Source organism: Macrotis lagotis, chromosome 5 (assembly GCF_037893015.1).
Source record: "Macrotis lagotis isolate mMagLag1 chromosome 5, bilby.v1.9.chrom.fasta, whole genome shotgun sequence".
Classification (NCBI taxonomy): Eukaryota; Metazoa; Chordata; class Mammalia; order Peramelemorphia; family Peramelidae; genus Macrotis; species Macrotis lagotis.
This window is the reverse complement of record NC_133662.1, coordinates 223,353,261-223,370,991: the sequence shown is the minus strand read 5'-3', so window position 1 is coordinate 223,370,991 and position 17,731 is coordinate 223,353,261. Positions and strand designations below refer to the sequence as shown.

The window sequence follows — 17,731 nt, the reverse complement described above, 5'->3', positions numbered from 1 at the left end:
TAGACTTTTTAGTCTCAACATAGTGATGTTTGATTAGTTAAACTTCTTTGATAAATGGTGATATTTTTGTATCAATGTCTGTTCTTTTATCCAATTCCCATTTTTTCAGCATGAACAGTTCATTTAACTTGTTCCTTACTTTCTCATTTTTATTCTTATAAGTTCATAATGATGCTTATTCTTGCTCTAACAAGTCAGTGATCTGAGTTTACACAGCTGATTCACCTAAAATTCCCCTCAGTAACAGTATCTTGTCAGACAAGAAATGACATTTAATTGCACAAAATAGTTGTGATCTGACCAATTCAGAGTACAGTTAGAATGTTAATTATTATTATCTGAACTCTGTATTCATATTAGTTTTATTAATAGCCAACATCCACTCTTCAATTATTGTGCTTCTGATCAACTAAACTCTCTAGTTTTGTTTTTTTCTTCACAAGAATTCCTACAAACCCCTTTCTTTAATTTGTTCAGTTAATTTATTTGAAATCAAATGCAGGACTATACATTTGTGCCAATTAAATTTCATCTCATTGGTTTTGGTCTAGTGATCCAACTTATTAACATAATTCTGAATCCTGCTTCTGCCATCAATCATAGTCGCTTTCCTTGCCAGTTTTGTGTCATCTTCATAGTTAACAAACATGCCTTTTCATGACTTTAGCCAAAGAAAAAGCTAATTGATATGGGCCTTTGAAATGTAAATTGATTTTAACTTAACCTTTACAAAAACAGTTGAAAAATTAACTCCCCTCACACTAACCTACATGTGTGTCTGCATGCCCACACCCACAGCATTCTGTGTATCAGAAACTCAAGTCATTATCAAATTTAAACAGCTAGATTTTTTTAATAATTCTGAACAGTTAGAGGAGAGAGAGAGAGAGAGAAAACACACCAGCTTTTCATTGCCCCCTTCATCTTCTGTCTACACAACTTGTTAAGACTAAAAGTCACAGGGAAGATGCTGACCTGTGCTAATAGAAGAAATTCCTCCCTGGGACTCTTACACTGATCACAACACTGATTCAAGAGAAAAGGTCAATAGGCTCATGATGAAAACTCTGAGAAATTCTGAATCTTACTCAAATGTACTAATGAAAGATTGAATTATGTTCAATATAATTTGTGTTCATTTCTTTTTTAGTAATTTTTATTTTTTATAAAGTGGCCATTTATGAAGGGTGTTAGGAGACTTAGTAATTCACATTGATAATTGTGTTTTTAAGGACTATAAAAATTTTATAACATCCCTTTGAAGTAAATGCTGCAGGTTTTATCCCCAAAAGAGGGACCTGATGTCAGTGAGCTCAAGACACTTTAATACATTAACAATATGAGGTTATTGGTTGGGTTTAAGTTTAGGACTTCCTGAATCCATGCACTGTATTGTTTGGCAAAAATAGTCACTTTAGGGGGGCGGCTAGGTGAAGCAGTAGATAAAGCACCAGCCCTGTAGTCAGGAGTATCTGGGTTCAAATCCATTCTCAAGACACTTAATAATTACCTAGCTGTGTGTGGCCTTGGGCAAGCCACTTAACCCCATTTGCCTTGCAAAAACCTAAAAAAAAAAAAAAAATTCACTTTAGCATCATATCCTGTTCTTACCTGAATGAACATCTGTGAATCAGTACTGGCCAGGTGAAATAGTTCCTTTCCTCAAGGAGTTGATGGAGGAGACTCCACATAGAGGGAGAAATGGCTTCCTAGGATAGGCTGTTTCTTATCTTAAAAAGAATTAAAAGGCTTACTTCAAATCTTTCTGAGATGTTTATGAAGTTAGATTTTTAAAAATGATTTAAAAGATTTGTTGTAGCTCCATGATATTCTTTAGATCTGGGAAGCTTAGGTGGTACAGTGACTATAATACCATCCCTGGAGACAGGACTTAAATTCAAATCCAGCCTCAAACATTTAATAATTACCTAGCTATATGACCTTGGACAAGTCTCTTAACCCCATTGTCTTGTAAAAAGCCAAAGGAAGAAAAAGAAAAGATATTCCTTCAATCTGTCAACAAGCATTGTTGTTAAGTATTAAGGATGCAAAGAAATGCAAAACCAGTCCCTGCTCTCAAGGACCTCACAGTCTAATAGGAGGAATATTGTCTAGCATGGTGAATATGTAATGGCTAGCCACCATTTCATTTTGACCCAGGCAATAATAAATGTAAAATAGAATTTGATACTCTTGCCTACTTTTCATTGTCTTTCACACTGTGAGGATATATAACCACACATTAGAGAGCCTTCATATGTTCCTATTTTAATATATCTTAAAGTTATTCAACTTTCAGTTAATAGGAATTGGGATGGAATGGGACCTGTAATTGCATTTGTATCAGTAACTCCCGGGTGGAAAAAGCTCCTGTGCTAATGTAGATCAGAAGTTTCTTTTCTTAGAGAGTTGCCAAGGATTCTGAAAGGTCATTGTTTGGTCCAGGGTCTCTCAGCTTGCATGTCTGATGTGGGACTTGAACTCAGGTCTTTCTGATTCTTGAGGCCAGCCTCTCCATCCACTATGCCATGCTTCCTCCCTAATAGAAACAACTAGTAGCATTATGTAGGGCTTTAAGGTTTGCATAGCACTCAACCTAAATTCTCTCTTCATCCATACAACAACCCTGTGAGAGTAGGTACTATTAGCATCCCCACTTCACAAATGAAGAAAGGCATAGAAGCAAAATGTTTTCCCCCAGGTTTCATAACCTATATGTGCCTGAAGCAGGATTTGAACTTGAATCTTTCTCATTTCAAGTTCAACATTCTACATACTGTGCTACCTAGGTATTCTCTTTTGGATTTATTGAGTTTGAGATGTCTATTGGACCATCTGGGTTGAGTTATTCATTTAAGATATTCAGAAAGGAGTTGGAGATGCATGATTGTCTCTCAGAAGAGAGACTAGAGTGATGGATGGATGGATAGAGATAATAATTGAACCCATGGGAAGTGATGATCACCAAGTGAGATAGTATAGAGTGAAGAGAAGGGGATGTAGGCAGGACCCCGAGAGAAGCAAATATCTAGGTAGATGGTGACCAACTCAAAAATAGAGATTAAAGAGAATCAGAATTGGGGGGGAACATTAAATTTAACATTAAATTTAGCCTTAAACCCTGGAGTTCATTATCAAAATAATAAGCTATGTATATAAATATTATCATTATTTTCTCCCAAACCTTCATTTTGATGTTTAAAACTTTTCACAACCTAGCCCCCTCTCCTCCTTCCTTTCAGTTCTTCCTTCATCTTATTCTCTTTCGCATATCCTTTGTCCCAGCTTCATAAGCCTACTTAGAGTTCCTCGCATGACAATTTCTTCCTTCATCTTTGTATGTTTGCCCTGGCTGTTCCCCAGACTTGAGATGCTTGTGCCTCATAATTTCCCTGGCTTTTTTCAAGATTTAGAGAAGCCCCACTTTTTGCAGGAACTGTTCCCCAAACTACTAATGCTTTCTTTCAGATTATCTTTATTCAGTTTTGTTTATATCTTTCATGTGCCTTCTTTATATGTTGTAGAATACATGTTTAGAATATATGCCCCATGGAGAGGGGCTGTTTTTTTTGTTTTATTTTTGCTTTTCTTTGTTTCCCCACACTTAGGGGGGAGCATGGTTGTTACTGTTCAGTTGAGTCCAGTTTTTCAGACTCTAGACCCTGGCCCACAGGCCCTTCTATCCTCCACTATCTCGCAGAATCTGTCCAAGTTCATGTTTGTTGCTTCTCTGACACTCTCTATTCATCTCATCCCCTGCCATCTCTTTTCCTTTTGCCTTCAGTCTTTCTCAACAGCAGGATCTTTTCCAATAAGTCCTACCTTCTCAGGACCATAGTAAGCACTTAAGAAATACATGTTGACTGACTGACTAGTAGTTTTGTGTCAAGAAGGAATTGATACAGTCATAAAGTTTGAGCTGAATCCTGAATAAAACCAGGAATTCCCTGAGGCGCAGAGATAAACTGAATATTTCTAGGCAGGTAGGGCAGTCAGGGCAAAAAGCAGAAAATGGAGGAGTATAATGTGTAAAGAAAAGCAATTTAGACCCTTATGACATGTTCATAGATGATGGAGGGGAGAAACATGTAGGGACTTGAAATGTAGGAAGGGGTTGGTCTGTCAAAAATGTTAAATATCAGATGTGAGAGTTTATGTTTTTATTAGTGAGGCAATAAGGAACTGGTAGAGTTTGTTGAGTGGAAAGTGGTGCTGGGGGTCAGGCCTGTGCTGTTGGAAAAATCATCTTGTTGATTCTTTGTAGAATGGATTGAAATGGGGAGATTCTTCAGACAGAGCAACCAAGCAAGGGGCCACTTCAGTAATCTAGGCAAAAGGTAATGATGTCCTCAATTAGGGTAGAGCTGTTAGAGTAGAGAGAAGCTGACACAGGACACATTTTATCAAAGAAGAAACAAAATTTGGCATCTGATTATATATATGTAGAATACCAAGGTCAAGAATAACATCGAAGTAAATACGAGTGACATGGATGATGGTGCCCTTCATATTAATAAGAAAATTTGAAAGAGTTGGGCACAAAAATGATGAATTTTATGATGGACTGTTGACTTTGGTTAAACACAGGACATCTAGTTATGTCCACTCTGAAATGTCCAATAGTTAGTAATGCTCCCCTGACATGAAAGCATTGACTATCTAGATCTGCTAGTCATCAACATACATCGATATTGAACTCAGGGAAGATGATCATGTCCCCAATTGAGAGAATGTAAAAGAAAAGAGACCCTGGGACAGAGCCATGGAGTATACTAGTTAATTGTCAGGACATTTGAATGCATAATGAACTAACAGAAGACAATGAAGAGCAACCAGGTAGGAGAAGAACAAGGAAAGTTTGTTTGCACTAAGGTCTGAGTGCAGAGAGTAGAGAAGGAGGGGGAGTCATTAGTGTCAGATACTGCAGAGGTCATGAAGGATGAAGACTGTTAAGAGGCCACTGGGTAAGCTAACTCAGTCATTATTTGTAGCTTTGAAGGGGACAACTTCAGTGGAGTAATGAGGTTGAAAGTTCAACTGCAGATGGTTTAGAAGGGAGTGAGAGGCAAGAGAGTGGTGGGTACAGAGGAATTTGTCTAGAGATGTAGGATAATTGCTGGATGGAGTGAAGGTTATTTTCAGGGTTGGAGAGACTTTGGCAGGTTTGTGTGAAGTTGAAAAGGAACAAAAGGGGGTGGGGGAGTGGGAGATGTTAGTTGAGGCAATTTGCTTGAGAAGGTGGAAGTATAAATATATATGAAGAGTGAGTAATCTTAGTGAAAAGATAGGGCAACTAGTTGGTGCAGTGGTTAGAGCACCAGCCCTAGAGTCAGGAGGACTTGAGTTCAAATTCGACCTCAAACACTTAATCATTGCCTTAAATAATTTTTTTTTAAAAAAGACCCAACTCTTCATCAGAGACTGGAATTTTTAGCAATTCAGAATCCTTAGAAAAAGATATAAGGGACAGAAGGTCAATAAAGTAGTAAACACCTTGTCATTTTAATTCTTTTCTTATCTCCAATGAACTCTCCCCCAAAAGAAATTTTATCTCAAAGACAATATGTCTAATTCAATCTAGGCCTTAGTTAAGATAAGGAGATGGAAATACTGAATGTCTATTGAAAAAAGGCAGAGGATATTGGCAGATTGCATCCTCTAACAGGGATTTCAACCTGGGCCTCATGGGAGGAATAGAAAGTAAGTCCTCAGATGGCAGGACTTTGAACTAGGGAGAATCAAAAGTACTGAAAAGTTCAGAAGGGACAGAAAAAGGAAAAGTGATGCCAGGGGCAGCATGTACCGCTAACAGGAAGAAGGGAAGCTAACAGTGATGCTGGACATTCTAAGCTATAGGGAGATAGTTTGGTAGCCAGCTGACTCTGGAGCTCCATTGAGAACATGGAGGCAGCAGACATCCTCTTGTGGTACGAAAAGCCTGACCAGCTGAGAATTCCTTCAGCTCCTGGTGGGTCCTTAAACTAAATAAGAGTAAAGGAAAAAAATAGGAAAACAAGACTGTAGATCACTTTCCCTATTAAAATAATAAAATACTAGTGGGACTTATGCCAGGAAGGTTCAATATTAGGAAAACTATAAGCATAATTGATCTATGAATAAGAAAAAACAAAAGTCATCTGATTACATCAAGAGCTGTAGAAAAAGCTTTTGACAAAATACAACACACATTTCTATTAAAATTGAGAAAGCATAGGAACAAATGGAACCATTCTTAAAATAAGTAGTTTTTTTCTAAAATTAAGAGTAACTATTGGGGATAAACTAGGAGGCTTCTCAGTAAGATCAGCAGTGGAGCAAGAATTTCTATTATTACCACTATTATTCAGTATCGTATCAGAAATGCTAACTATACCAATAAGAAAAATAAATTGAAGGAATAGACAATGAAGAAACAAAAGCTATCTATCACTCTGCATGTGATATGAAGGTAAACTTAGAGGATACTAGAGAATCAACTAAAAGACTAGCTGAAATAATTAACTTAAGTAACGTAGGATATAAAATCCACATTAATTATCAACATTTCTGTATATATCAACAAAACCTAATAGGAAAAGTTAGAGTGATTCCAGTTAAAATAACTGCAGGTAACATAAAATACCTGGAATTCTATCCAGAAATCTACTCACCAAAATAAGCCCAAAGGCAAAAATACAAAACACTTTTCACACAAATGAAGACAGAGCTAAGTAACTGGAGAAATGGCTAAACCAAACCAATATAATAAGAAATCTAACCAAATTAATTTACTTATTCAGTGCCATACCAGTAAAACTATTAAAGAATTATTTTTAGAGCTAAAAAAATTATAGCAAAATTCATCTATCAAAAAAGAACAAATTCAAGAATATCAAAGGAATTAATGAAAAAAAATTGTGAAGGAAGGTGACCTACCAGTACTAAATTTCAAATGATATTACAAAACTATAATCTTGAAAATAATCTGGTACTGGCTGAGAAACAGAGTTGTGGTTCAGTGGAATGGATTAAGAATACTGTTTATAATAGTAAATGACCAGAGTAATGTAGCTTTTGATAAACCCGAAGATCTAAGCTCTGGGGCAAGAACTCACCATCTGAAAAAACTGGAAAACAGCTGGGCAGAACATTTCACACTATGCCAATATAAAGTCAAAATACATATATGATTTGGATATAAAGAGTGATATCATGAGGAAATTAGGGGAGGGGCAGCTAGGTGGTGTAGTGAATAGAGCACTGGCCCTGGAGTCAGGAGTACCTTGAGTTCAAATCCGGCCTCAGACACTTAATAATTACCTAGCTGTGTGACCTTGGACAAGTCACTTAACCCCATTGCCTTGCAAAAAAACAGGAAAAGAAAATTAAGGGAGCATAGAAAAAGTACCTGCCAGATCTATGACAAGAAGAGTTAGAATCATGAGACAGAGAGGATATGGGAAGTGGAAGTAAAATGGATAATTCTGATTACATGGAATTTAAAAAAGCTAATGTAGCCAAAATTAGAAGGAAAGCAAGAAAGTGGGGGGGGGGGTGGACAAGGGAGCAATTTATAGCAGGTCTCTAATAAATAAAGACCTCATTTCTCAAATATACAAGGAACAGACATATTTAGAAAATAAAAGCCATTTCCCAATTAATAATGGTCAAAGGATATGAACAAGCTGTTTTCAGAAGAAGAAAGCAAAACTATCAGTCATGGAAAAAATATTTTATACCACTGATTAGAAATTCAAATTAAAACAACTCTGAGCTATCACCTCATACCTATCAGATTGATTAACTTGATAAAAATGGAAAATGATAAATGCTGGAAGGGATATGAAAAACTAGGGATGGTAATGCATTGTTGGTGGAGTTGGAAACTGTTTTGTTCATTCTGGAAAACAATTTAGAAATGTGACCCAACAGGTTATAAACCTGGGCATACTTTGACCCAGCAACACCACTATTCCATCAGTCTCCCAAAGATATCAAAGGGAAAAGACCTATTTGTACAAAAATAGAACAGCTCCTTTTGTGGTGACAAAGAATTGCAAATTGAAGGATTCCCCATCAATTAGGAAATGACTGAACAAGTTGTGGTATATTACTGTGATAGAATATTGTGGTTTCAGAAAAAATTTGAGAAATCCTATGTGAATTTATGAAAAGTAATCTTGCAGTACCTGGTGAGCATTGTACAGCAGTAACAGCAGTATTGTAATGATGATCCAATTTCAAAAAACCCATGATGAAAAATGCCCTCCACCTCCAAAGAGTACTGATGAACTCCCAAGTGCTTGTTGCAGCATACCTTTTTCACTTTGTGTGTGTGTGTGTTTGTGACTGTTTTCTTTTGCAACTTGGCTAATATGGACAACTATTTTGCATGACTTTCACATTATAATCAGTGTCATCTTGTTTGCCTTTTCAATGGATGAGAGAGGGAAAGAATTTGGAATTCAGAATTTTTCTAAATAAAAGCTTTTTGAAATGTAATTTTGAAATATTTATCCAAATAATTTAAACTATATTTTAAAAGGAAAAGTAAACAGGGAAAATGAAAAATAACACTTCCTAACTTCAAACTATGTTATAAGCAGCATTCTTCAGAACCAAGTCACTAATAATAAGAGAAATCCAAATCAAAATGAATTCTAAGTTTCACTGTACATGCTGCAAAATGACAGTGGTTAGTGTTGGAGATGTTAATTGTATGATAGGTACACTATCACATTTTTGGTGAAACTATGAAATGATAAAGGATCCTGGAATTATGCAAATAAAATGACTGAAATGTCCATGCAAGACTGTTATTTGGGTTCATACCCCAAGTAAATCAATAAAAAGAAAGTCTCCATTACCAAAATAGTTACAGCAACACTTCCAGCATTGTAAATTCAAAAAACAACAGACATCCAGAATCTGGTTTTTGGTTTTTGGGGTTTTTTTTTACAAGGCAATGGGGTTAAGTGACTTGCCCAAGGTCACAGCTTGTTACAGTCACACAGATTAAGTGTCTGAGGCTGGATTTAAACTCATCCTCCTGACTCCAAGGATGGTGCTCTATCCACTGTGCCACCTAGCTGCCCCTACATCCAGAATTTAAAAATAAATTTAACAATGTTAGAAAGTGTGTTCTATCCATTTGCCGAAAGGGTATATAACAAGTAAAGTGATTTTTGTTTAGGGTTGCATGCTGAGAGACACTACTGATTATATCCAGAGTTGGGACTCAGTCTCTTACTGCATTTTCTCTGGCTGTACATAATGTCTGGAGTTCTCTCCTACTTCAATTCCTCATCCCCAACTCCTAGTTTCCCTTGCATCCTTCAAGACTCATTTCAGATCCCCTTTTGGAGGCCTTTTTAACCCTTCCCTCCCCTATTATTATTCCCATCCTTCTAAGATTATTTACTTTGTGTGTGTGTGTGTGTGTGTGTGTGTGTATGTATAAAATATATATGTATTTAGATAGAGATAGATATTTGCATGTTTTCCACCATCAAAATGTGAGATGTTTTAAGAACAGAGCCCATGTTTTCAACCTTTTCTTTGTATCCCATGTTTTGCACAGACCTAGTGTGTAGTAAATGCCTTAGAAGTGCTTGTTGATCGACTGATTATGGTTACCTCTTCTAGAACTATGGCTCAGTCCTAATATCCTCAATTTTAGGAGATCCTCGATTTTGTTTTAAACCTAACTTACCTTGATACAATTTTCAAAATCAGACCTGGTTTTATCTTTCTAAAATTTTCATCTTTATTAAGATTGTTTTTACCTGATGTCCTAAAAAGGCCATGTTACTAATTTAAATTATTTTTTCTTCCTTATCAAACAGGTCTCAACGTGGTTTTTCACCACCTTTTCTGTCTCAGGACTAAAGGACAAAATCCACCATGTGGACAGCCTGCACCAGCTCTTTGCTGCCATATCCCCAGAGCAGATCGACTTCCCACCCTTTGTTCTTGAATATGATGCCAGGGTAAGAAGTTAGAGAATTTTTTTTTATCCTCGAAGAATTTGAATTCAAGTCCTTTACTTTCCATACAAGACAAAATGAGGCGCAGAGAGATTAAATGGCTTTCCCAAGAGAACCTCTTGAATTAGAACCATTGAGAGGGAAGGTTAGGAGTAGCGGGAGAAGTGGGGAACGAAGGTCTGGGAAGGGCTGCTGCATAAGGTAGTGCTTGAGCTTAAGTGCAGTAAGCCAGTGAGTCTTGAGAGTCAGAGGGGAACATGAAGGCTTCATAGGCAATAGCCAGGACAGAGGCACAGGTCTGGTAGGCAGTGCTGCCAGTACTCCAGAGCAGCAGGATTGTAGCTTGTTTAGAAGGAAGAGATTGGAATCAGATGGAGAAGTCTGTAGGAGCCAAGGTATGAAGACATTTCAATGCCATTTTAATTATTGCATTGCTTAGCTGAGAAGAACACTTTATTTTTTTTTATTTCTATTGCCAACTCAGCACCTCTGCTTTACTCAGTAAATACTTAGTTAATGCTTTTTTTCTTCATTCATCATAGAACGTTATTACGGCAAATGGGTTATTTTTAGGACATATTTGATGCCTCCTTAAGGTTTCTTTTCCAGAAGGAGGCCCTTTCATATATATTTCTTTTTCTTACTTGATAAATTAAACTAAAATAAGTTCTTGCAAACCATTAACTAAAATTAAGGAGTCTGAGTGACTTTTTTTATTGCTTTTACCCTATATTTTGTTTTTTAAAGAATGAAAGGCTTTAACTTTAATAAGACAGTGGTATCACTGTATATTGTCTTCATTTTGTATTGTGTAGATAGTATATATGTTTTTCTTTTATAAGCTTTTGAGTTCCACATTTTTCAACCACCCTCCCTTTCCTCCCCACTCCCCATGGCAGCAAACAGTCTGATAGAGGTTGTTCATGTAAAATTGTGTTTAACATTTCCATATCAGTTATGTTGTAAAAGAAGAATCAGAATTAAAGGGGGGAAAGCATAAAAGAAGTTTTTAAAAGTGAATATTGTATATTTTGCTCTGTATTCAGACTCTGTAGTCTCTGTGGATGGCACTTTCCATCACAAGTCGTTTAAAGATTGCCCTTGATCACTGAACTGCTGAGAATAGCTGAGTCATCTCACAGTAACTGTACACAGCAATGTGGACTATGTTCTACTGAGTCTGCTCACTTTACCCAGCAACGGTTCATGCAAGTCTTTCCAAAGTCTGCCTGGTCATGATTTCTTATCGAACAATAAAACTCCATCACATTCATAATTTGTTCAATCATTTCCCAATTGATGATATCCACTCAATTTCCAGTTCTTTGCCACCACAGAAAGTGGTTCTAAAAACATTTTTGTACAGGTAGATCTTTTCCCTTTTTGATGATCTTCCTGGGGCTATAGAGTGGTGTTGTTGACCCAAAGGGTATGCAGTTTTATAGTGCCCTTTGGGCATGATTCCAAATGCTGTACTTTGAGCATTTTTATATGAATAGTTTCCTCCCTTGCCCCTTTTGTAGAACTACTTTGAACCTTTAACCTAATATTGGAACCACTGGCCAAAAGTAACAAATATTTTTTGTAATATTTGATTTATATGTTGCCATACAAAATTTAACAATTTCTAGCTCCACTAGCAATGAATTGTTAGCGTGCATTTCCCCATAGCCCTGCCAACATTGAATTTTTCCTTTTATAATATTTGTTCATTTTTGCATGTCAGGTAATAAAGATTTTAATTTAAATTTTTAGGATTAGCATTTGGAACACTCTCAGATGATTGTTGATTGTTCTTTTGAAAACTACTTGTATAAATCATTTGACCACTTTACCTTTGAGGAATGGCTCTTAATCTTATGGATTTGTTTATCTTTAATCAGAACTGTTAAATGCCTATTTTGTATTTTTTCTTCTGTGCTTCCTCCAGCTATATTGCTTTTATTTCAGCAAAAGCTTTTTTTATGTAATTGAAATAATTTATTTCTTCTATACTATGATTTATTAAAATACATATTTTCATGGAGAATCTTTTGGTAATAGTGAGCAGGGCCAGTTGTTGGTCTTATTAGGGCAGTGTCAGAATTAAGAACCTTCAAAGCACCAGTCACTGTGCTTGGTGATGGAGATTCAAAATTAGGCTAAGAAGGGCAGCTAGGTGGCGCAGTGAATAGAGCACTGGCCCTGTAGTCAGGAGGACCTGAGTTCAAATTTGACCTCAGACACTTAATTGCCTAGCTGTGTGACATTGGGCAAGTCACTTAACCCCATTGCCTTGTGAAAAAACAAAACAAACAAAAAGGGGCTAAGAATCATTCCTGCTTTGAAGGCACTCATCGTCAAAAGAGAAAGACAACAGGCACATGCCTATTATGTACAGACAACATGCAGGATAAATTAGAAACCCTCAACAGAAATGAGGAGGCAAGGGGCGGCTAGGTGGAGCAATGGATAGAGCACCGACCCTGGAGTCAGGAGTACCTGGGTTCAAATCCAGTCTCAGACACTTAATAATTACCTAGCTGTGTGGCCTTGGGCAAGCCACTTAACCCCATTTGCCTTGCAAAAACCTTTAAAAAGAAAAAGTGAGGAGGCAGAGCATTCCAGGCATAGGTGACAGACAGTGAAAATACCAGAGGGACAGCTAGTAATTGATTTTCTTTGGCCTGATGGTTGATGGAATTGGGGAGGGCTGGGCAAGGTATAAGAAGACTGAAAAGGTAGGGATCAACTTTATGAAAGGCTTCAAAGACCAAATGGAGGATTTTATATTTGATCCTGGAGTAACAGGGAACCGCTTGAATTTATTGAGTAACATTGACCTTCACATAGAAAGGTCACTGACAGCTGAATAGAAGATAGAATAGGGTGGAAAGAGGCTTGAGGAAGGCAGGCCCACTACAAATAACACAAGGGTGAGATAATGAGGGCCTGTGTCAGTGGAGACTGTCAAGAGGAGAGAAATATTTTGAAAGCCTTGGCAACAGATTGAATGGGACAGGAGGAGAATAGGTATCAAAGTTGACAAGTAAGTTGTGAGCCTAGGTAACTGTGGGGATGGTAGTGCCTTGGTCAGTGATAAGGAAATTTGGAAGGGGAGTATTTGAGGGAAAAAACAGAATTCAGTTTTGGACATGTAGAGTTTAAGATGTCTTATAGGATATTTGTTTCATGATGTCTAATAGAAAGTTGGAGACCCGAATTGGGAGGTCAGCAAAGAGGTTAGGACTGGATAAGTAAGTATGAAAATCATCAGCAGAGCAGTAATGATCGAATCCACTGGAGCTGTGCTAACTGTGCTAACTGAAATTGTATAAAGGGAGAAGAGAGTCTAGAACAGAGCCCTGTGGAACACTCAGAGACATGATTCAGCAAGGGAGCCAGAGAAGAAAGTCACAGTCTTATCCTGAAAACCTACAAGGAAGTGAGTGTCAAGGAGGAGAGAGAAAGTGATCAACAGGGTCATTCTCCAGAGAAGTCATGAAGGATGAGGACTGAGATTTGGCAATTAAGAGCTCCTTGGCAGTTTTGGTTAAATGATAAGGTCAGAAGTAGACATAGATTTAAGAGGGAGAAAGAGAGATGAGGTACCTATTGTAGATGGCCTTCTCAAGGAGTGTTAGAGATTGAAGGGCACTGAGGGAGTGGAATGACAGCAAACAGTTGGAGAAAATGAGATGTAATTAGATCATTTAAGCATTTAGAGAGGACCCCCTCAACATATGAAAGAGGAGGGAAGGAATTGCAGGCCTAGTGTTGCTGTTTAGTTAGCTATGTGAGGTTGAGCAAGTCTCTAATTTCTTTGGATCTCAGTTTAATCACTTGCTAAAATGGAGATAATAAGTAATGCATATATCTCCCAAGACTCTTCTGAAGATACACTGATATAAAGTATGTAATTGTACTTTTTTACATAGTTTACATACTACGTTAAGCTAAAATGACTATTACTATTTACAACTTTCCCCAAAGCACCTAGGTCCAGTGGCCACACTTGAGTTAAAATGTCTCGTAGAATCTAGTTCCTTAGAGAAGGGAATATTTTCTTTTCGTCTCAATATTCGTAGTGCATAGTACAGTGCTTTGAACATTTTAGACAATTCTTATTGAAAAGAATTGAATTTTAAATGGAGCAATTTATTTTTATGTTATCTACCTAGAACTACAACCAGAATAATTTCTAGTCTGTTTCCAGTACTCATGGTAATTTAAATGATGCAACTTGGCAGTCTTTTTTTTTGTGTTGAAAGGCCTATTTTCAAAATTTTATTTAATGCCTTTAGGGTTTATACTTAAAAGATTTTTATCAAAACTGTTAGCTACAGTTTATAGATACATTTGAATTATTGCTTGATGGTAATGAAAGGTGAATTCTTACCTGCATGAGGATCTGCCGTATTCATTTTGGATTTGGTTTGTTTTGGTTTTATCTTTAATGAAAGTGATTTGCATTTGAAGTTTCCATATTATTTTTACAATAGTTACAGAAAAAAACAAAATTTCTATGTTCAATTCTTTGGAACTACATCCATTGTTAAAATTAATAATTAAAGTATACATAGTTGATTTTAAACCATTATTTCTAGTTATAAAGTTTAAAAATTAATTACATTCCACTTAACCCCGTTTGCCTTACAAAAACCTAAAAAAAATTAATTACATTAAAATACATAAAAACAATAAATAAGTATCCAGTGCAGCAGATATTTATTGAGTGCTTTCCATTTGCAAGTTACTGTACTAGACTCTACAGGGAAAACAAACATGAATTATATATGTGTTTACGTATATAAAAGAATAATGTATTTTTGTAAAGATTTTTATAAATAAATATACAGCAGAGTGTGAAAGGTCATCAGAAACATTTACAAAATATTCTGACAGTACCAAGGGAAAGCTTATAGTTTGATCTGGGTTAAAAATATAAGTGTCTCATTTTATTATGTTAGAAGTCCTCAATACCCTATTTTGAAGTCTCTAAACCCAGTTCTCATTATAGAAAATCTCTCTTGAATGATCTTAGTCTGTAGTAAAGGGATAAGACTAATTAGGAATTTTAGAACCAGTCATTGACCACTAAGTATACTTCTTCATCCTTTCCCTACCCTCCCCCCAAATTTATGAAGATTGAGTTCATATGAATAAAGAATTGCCAAATAATACCCAGTCAGAAATGAGAGCTCTTCATCTCATTTGTGATTGATTACTTTCTACAACCATTGTAGTCTCTCACTAGACTATAGCCTTTGTTCTAGCCAAGTACATAAAGAACTGTTAATCCCATTTTCATTCTCAGTGACTGAGTTCACAGGTAATAGAGGCTCTCTTGCCACCCCAAAAGTCTGTGATATTTCTGACTTCTTTATTTTTCAGAAGCTGGTTTCTGAGTTACATACCTAAACTTCAGCTATAATTCCTAATCAGCTCACTCTTGGCTGAGAATATTAGAGCTTGAAGGAACCTAGGAAAGTCTCTGCTTCAATCCCTCATACTACATGAATAAAGGAAGGCCAGAGAGATGATTTGCCTAAGATGGCACTCACCTGAGAATGAACAAAGCCTGTTTAGTGGAACTAAATGTAAAAGAACAATGCATCCTTTCACTCTGGGGCAATCCCTGTGAGCATGGTAGGGTAATTTAACATTCTACATTCCTCCACAGGACCTGAAGAAAGGATCTTGTTCAGAGAAAGGTCCTTTTTTTCTGTAATGCTACTTTACATCAGAATAATGTAATACCCACAGTGACAGTCAATGTATCCCTTCAGTAATAAAATTGTAGCCATTAATACAAAAAGAAAAATTCAGTTAGGAAACAGTTTGTGGAGACTTGTCCTGACTTAGCTACTAAATAGTCTACATACATAAACATGTGTCTAATTAGGAAGGTATGAGGAAGAGTCTCCCTATAATTATTCTGTGACTTTTGGAGAAGTAAGAAAATAGGAAGATTATATATGTAATTTTTTTTTCTTTAGCATTCACCTAACCTCAACTATTAGTTCTGATTCTCTTTGTGTGAAAAGTGGAGTAATGTGTCTTGATAGCTAATAAAAGTTCCTTTGGCAGTAATACACAGAAAACTATAAAAAAATGGAACAATTAGGTCATTGATATAAAGATTATGATATATGAGACAGGGACATCAGCCTGAATATTTTAGTGGATCGATGAAATAAAATTTGTTCTTATTTTTATCCTTCTGAGTTATTGTTCAGAATAGAAAAAATTGGCTTGAAGGGTTTGTGCCAGGCATAGGATTCTAGCTAACTACTTTTTGATACAAAAAACTGAAATGACATTTCAAAAGCCAGTGTTTTGGTTTATAATTTATTTTTTGGAACAGATATACATGTCATCTGTTTTATGATTATTAGAAGACCTAAGGGACTATTTTGCAGTGACACACATTGTGTGTCTAAGCATCTAAAAATGAATAGGCAGTTGTTAAAATTCAGTTAAAATTCTGCCACACCCAGGCCAGCTGTCCTGAATCAGTCTAGGTTTGAATTTTGTTTTTACCTTGTTCTATCTTCATCCATCAGAGACACAGGTCTAAAATTATTGCACAGCGATCAACTATATGCATTTATTGATCACCAAGTGTGTACCAGGGACTGTCCTAGATATGAGGGATTCAAATGCACTGAAGGAAACAAACAAAAAAACTATATGGAATAATCTAGAATTTCTCTAATATCTTGTTTTCCTGAAATATATGGTACAGCTTTCAAAAGCTAGTTATTAACTATCTCCTGAATAACAAAGAGCCAGAATAATTTATCAAACACAAAGTAAACTTTAGCTCCTTTTTCAATAGGGTCCCTTAACTAGTTGAACAAGGTGTTGCTATTGGTAGTTTACTGAGATGTTAGCAAACCATTTAAAAATGTTTCATGCTGTTCTTGTGAAATAGAGATGCAAGTCAGACAGTAGTATAGTTAAGATAAATTCTTATCAGACTCTCACCTTCTATGCAAATATAAAATGGCATTGCCCATCAAAACGGTAGCTCAGTGGAGTCAGGAAGAAGACCTGAGTTCAGATTTGGTCTCAGTGACTTAGTGGCTATCTGACCCTGGGCAAGTCACTCATCTGTTTGCATTTTATTTACTGACATGTCAGTAGTACCTCCTTTGCAGGATGATTGTAGGGTTAGATGAGAAATAATCATTGGAAAATGTTTTGCACGTGTCTGGCACCTAATGAGCACTCTTAGTTAACTATTATATTATTATTTTTATTATTTTTTATTATTGTTATTATTATTTATTATTGTTGTTATTCAAATAGCCCAAAGGCAGCCTTTTTCTTAATTATTAACTCTAAATGCAACCTTAAAATAATTTTGAGTCATGGACACCTGGCAGGATATAGGGAGATATTAGAACTAAGTCTATAAGATAACCACTTTCTTACTCAAGGGGACTAAAATATGTGACGATAAAGAGAAAATACTATTAGTTTGATTCATTTTACTATCACCTTCCCATCTTTTTATAAATGTGCTCTGGTCTCCTGGTCCTTAAAAAAAGATTTCCCTTGACCCTTCATCTTCATGCCTTTCACTGATGAACTTCATGCATATACAATGTATATACAATAGCATGTCTCTACTTCCTTGCTCCCTATTCATCTACTTCAATCTGACTCCCAGGAGCCTTTTAAACTTGTTATCCTCCTTTGTTATACTTTCTGTGGTTATTACCTTCCTTCTTGCCTGCCAGATACCTTTCCTTCCCTTGACTTCAAAATTATCACACACT

At 36.2% G+C, this 17,731-nt stretch overlaps 1 protein-coding gene across 3 annotated transcripts in view; it reads left to right on the top strand.

Annotated features, from left to right (window-relative positions):
• Positions 1-17,731, top strand: part of GDAP2 (ganglioside induced differentiation associated protein 2) — a 68,742-nt gene that overhangs the window by 34,096 nt on the left and 16,915 nt on the right. For all 3 annotated transcript variants that reach the window (XM_074188562.1, XM_074188560.1, XM_074188561.1), the window contains exon 13: positions 9,825-9,968. In XM_074188562.1, coding sequence (XP_074044663.1) covers positions 9,825-9,968 — 144 coding nt within the window. The remainder of the gene's footprint in view (positions 1-9,824; positions 9,969-17,731) is intronic.